The 2176-nt window shown below is 54.0% G+C and overlaps 1 protein-coding gene across 1 annotated transcript; it reads left to right on the top strand.

Moving 5' to 3' along the window:
- The first annotated feature begins 217 nt into the window (after positions 1-217).
- LOC117887607 (olfactory receptor 52K2-like) lies at positions 218-1159 on the top strand. Its single transcript, XM_034790286.1, has one exon. It carries the CDS (start codon positions 218-220, stop codon positions 1157-1159), a length of 942 nt encoding a protein of 313 aa, XP_034646177.1.
- Positions 1160-2176: the final 1017 nt, after the last annotated feature.

The following is a 2176-nucleotide window of genomic DNA, read 5'->3' as shown; positions in this document are numbered from 1 at the left end:
GTAATGAGGGTGGAATGGCTGCAGTGCAGGAGCTGGGAATAGGTTATTTGTTAGTCACACTTCATTTGGCATTAGCACAGGACAGGTGAAGAACTAATGCTCAGAAAACGTCACCTTGTCATGTTCCTATCAGACAGTTAATGATTGTTTTAATGGTTAGTTACAGGGGCAGGAAGCAACCGTGCTGTGGAATTGAACACGCCCAACCAGCCCCACCATGGAAGCTTCCAACTGGACCACGCTCCACCCCTCCACCTTCATCCTCCTTGGCATCCCAGGGCTGGAGGTGGCACACATCTGGATCTCCATCCCCTTCTGCTCTGTCTACATTCTGTCCCTCCTGGGGAACAGCCTCCTCCTGGCTGTTATCAAGACTGAGCCGAGCCTCCACGAGCCCATGTACCTTTTCCTTTGCATGCTGGCGCTCGCCGACCTGGTCGTATCCACCACCACCCTGCCCAAAACCCTCTGCATATTCTGGTTCACGGACAATGTCATTCACACCAACGCTTGCCTGGCCCAGATTTTTTTGATTCACTCAGTTACTTGCATGGAGTCTGGGTTTATGTTGGCCATGGCCTTCGATCGCTACGTCGCTATCTGTAACCCGCTGCGACACTCGGCCATCCTCACCAATCGGGCTGTAGCCAAGATAGGGCTGGTCATTGTGATGAGGGGGGCCATTTTTCTGGGCCCACACCCATTCCTGCTGAAACGGCTCCCATACTGCAGGACCCATGTCATATCTCACACCTATTGTGAGTTCATGGCGCTGGTGAAACTGGCCTGTGAGGACACGACGGTCATGAGTGCCTATAGTTTGGCTGTATCAGTTTTCACTGGGGGATTAGATTTTATCCTCATTGTCCTGTCCTACATCCTGATCCTCCGGGCCGTCTTCAGACTCCCCACCAAGGAGGCGCGGCACAAGTCCCTCAGTACCTGCAGCGCCCACGTCATCACCATGCTGGTTTTTTACACTCCAGCGACCTTCACCTACTTCTCCCACCGCTTTGGCCACATGGCTCCCCACGTTCACATCCTCATCGCCAACATTTACCTACTCTTCCCTCCCATGATGAACCCCATCATCTACGGAGTGAGAACCCCGGGGATCCGGCAGAGGGCGCTCCACATTTTGGGCATCAAAATAGACTGAAGGCCCACAGGATGGGTCAGCAGCTGGGGAGCAAGGTCCGTACAAGCAACGTCAGGGCCCACAAGGCCTGGCATCAAGACGGCTCAGTCACCCCCGGCTGTAGAAACCCACCTCAGCCTTGGTGAGCAGCAGGGCTAATAAACACGCTTGTCTGGGTCTGCAGCACAACACGTCTTTGACTTTGCCCTGCTCTAGAGCATTGTTTTCACTGACCATTTCCACCCAGCCCAGCGAGATCAGAGCCTCGTTGTGCGAGTTGCTGTGTGACATATAGCAAGAGACTATCCCTGCCCGTTGGGCTTCAATCCAAACAGACAAGGTGGAGCAACCATGGGCAAAGCAGGGTTGTGGTCACCCCACATCACAGGTTTGGGATGAGGCTGAGGGAGCCCAAGGACTTGCCAAACATCACACAGGGAGTTTAAGACAGCCAACAATTGCTTCAGGGCACCGGCCAACCTCTCCTCATTGAGGGTGACGAGAAAAGGTCCGCTGGAGGCAGTTACCCTCAGCTGTCCCGTGCATTGCGTCTTGAACCTGATCTGGTCATTGTCAGACAGAGGAGATTAGACTAAACTGGACCCCATCTTGAGCCTGGGGATCCAGATCTGACCCCAGGTCCAAGCCTTAAACACAAAGCCAGGCCCCCAATCTACCACATGGCAAACTCATACCCAGATGGCTGCATTTCTCCCTGATTCACCCGCTCACACCCTGCTGGTTGCCTCTCCCCCCTGCCACACACCCTCTCACACCCTGCCGACTACCTCTGTCAGCCTGACCACATGCCCTCCCACACAGCCATCTGCCCTTCTCTCCCTCTCAGAATCTTTTACATGTTCCCAGGCCAGAAGGAACCTTTCTGACTATCTCGTCTGACCCCCTGCCTGTGAGTACTCAGAGAGGCCTGGGAAAGAGTAGGAGGGGTTCTTACTACAGCAAAGAGCTTTGGGAAGACGACTATGACTGGGCCTTGGCGGAGGCTGTGACATTGCACTCCATAGAATTTTATGAAAA

This window comes from Trachemys scripta, chromosome 1 (assembly GCF_013100865.1).
Source record: "Trachemys scripta elegans isolate TJP31775 chromosome 1, CAS_Tse_1.0, whole genome shotgun sequence".
In the NCBI taxonomy this organism is placed as follows: domain Eukaryota; kingdom Metazoa; phylum Chordata; order Testudines; family Emydidae; genus Trachemys; species Trachemys scripta.
This window is presented reverse-complemented; position numbering and strand designations above follow the sequence as displayed.

Coding starts and splice junctions, on each gene's coding strand:
- LOC117887607 (XM_034790286.1), top strand. CDS start 218: ATGGAAGCTTCCAACTGGACCACGCTCCACCCCTCCACCTTCATCCTC.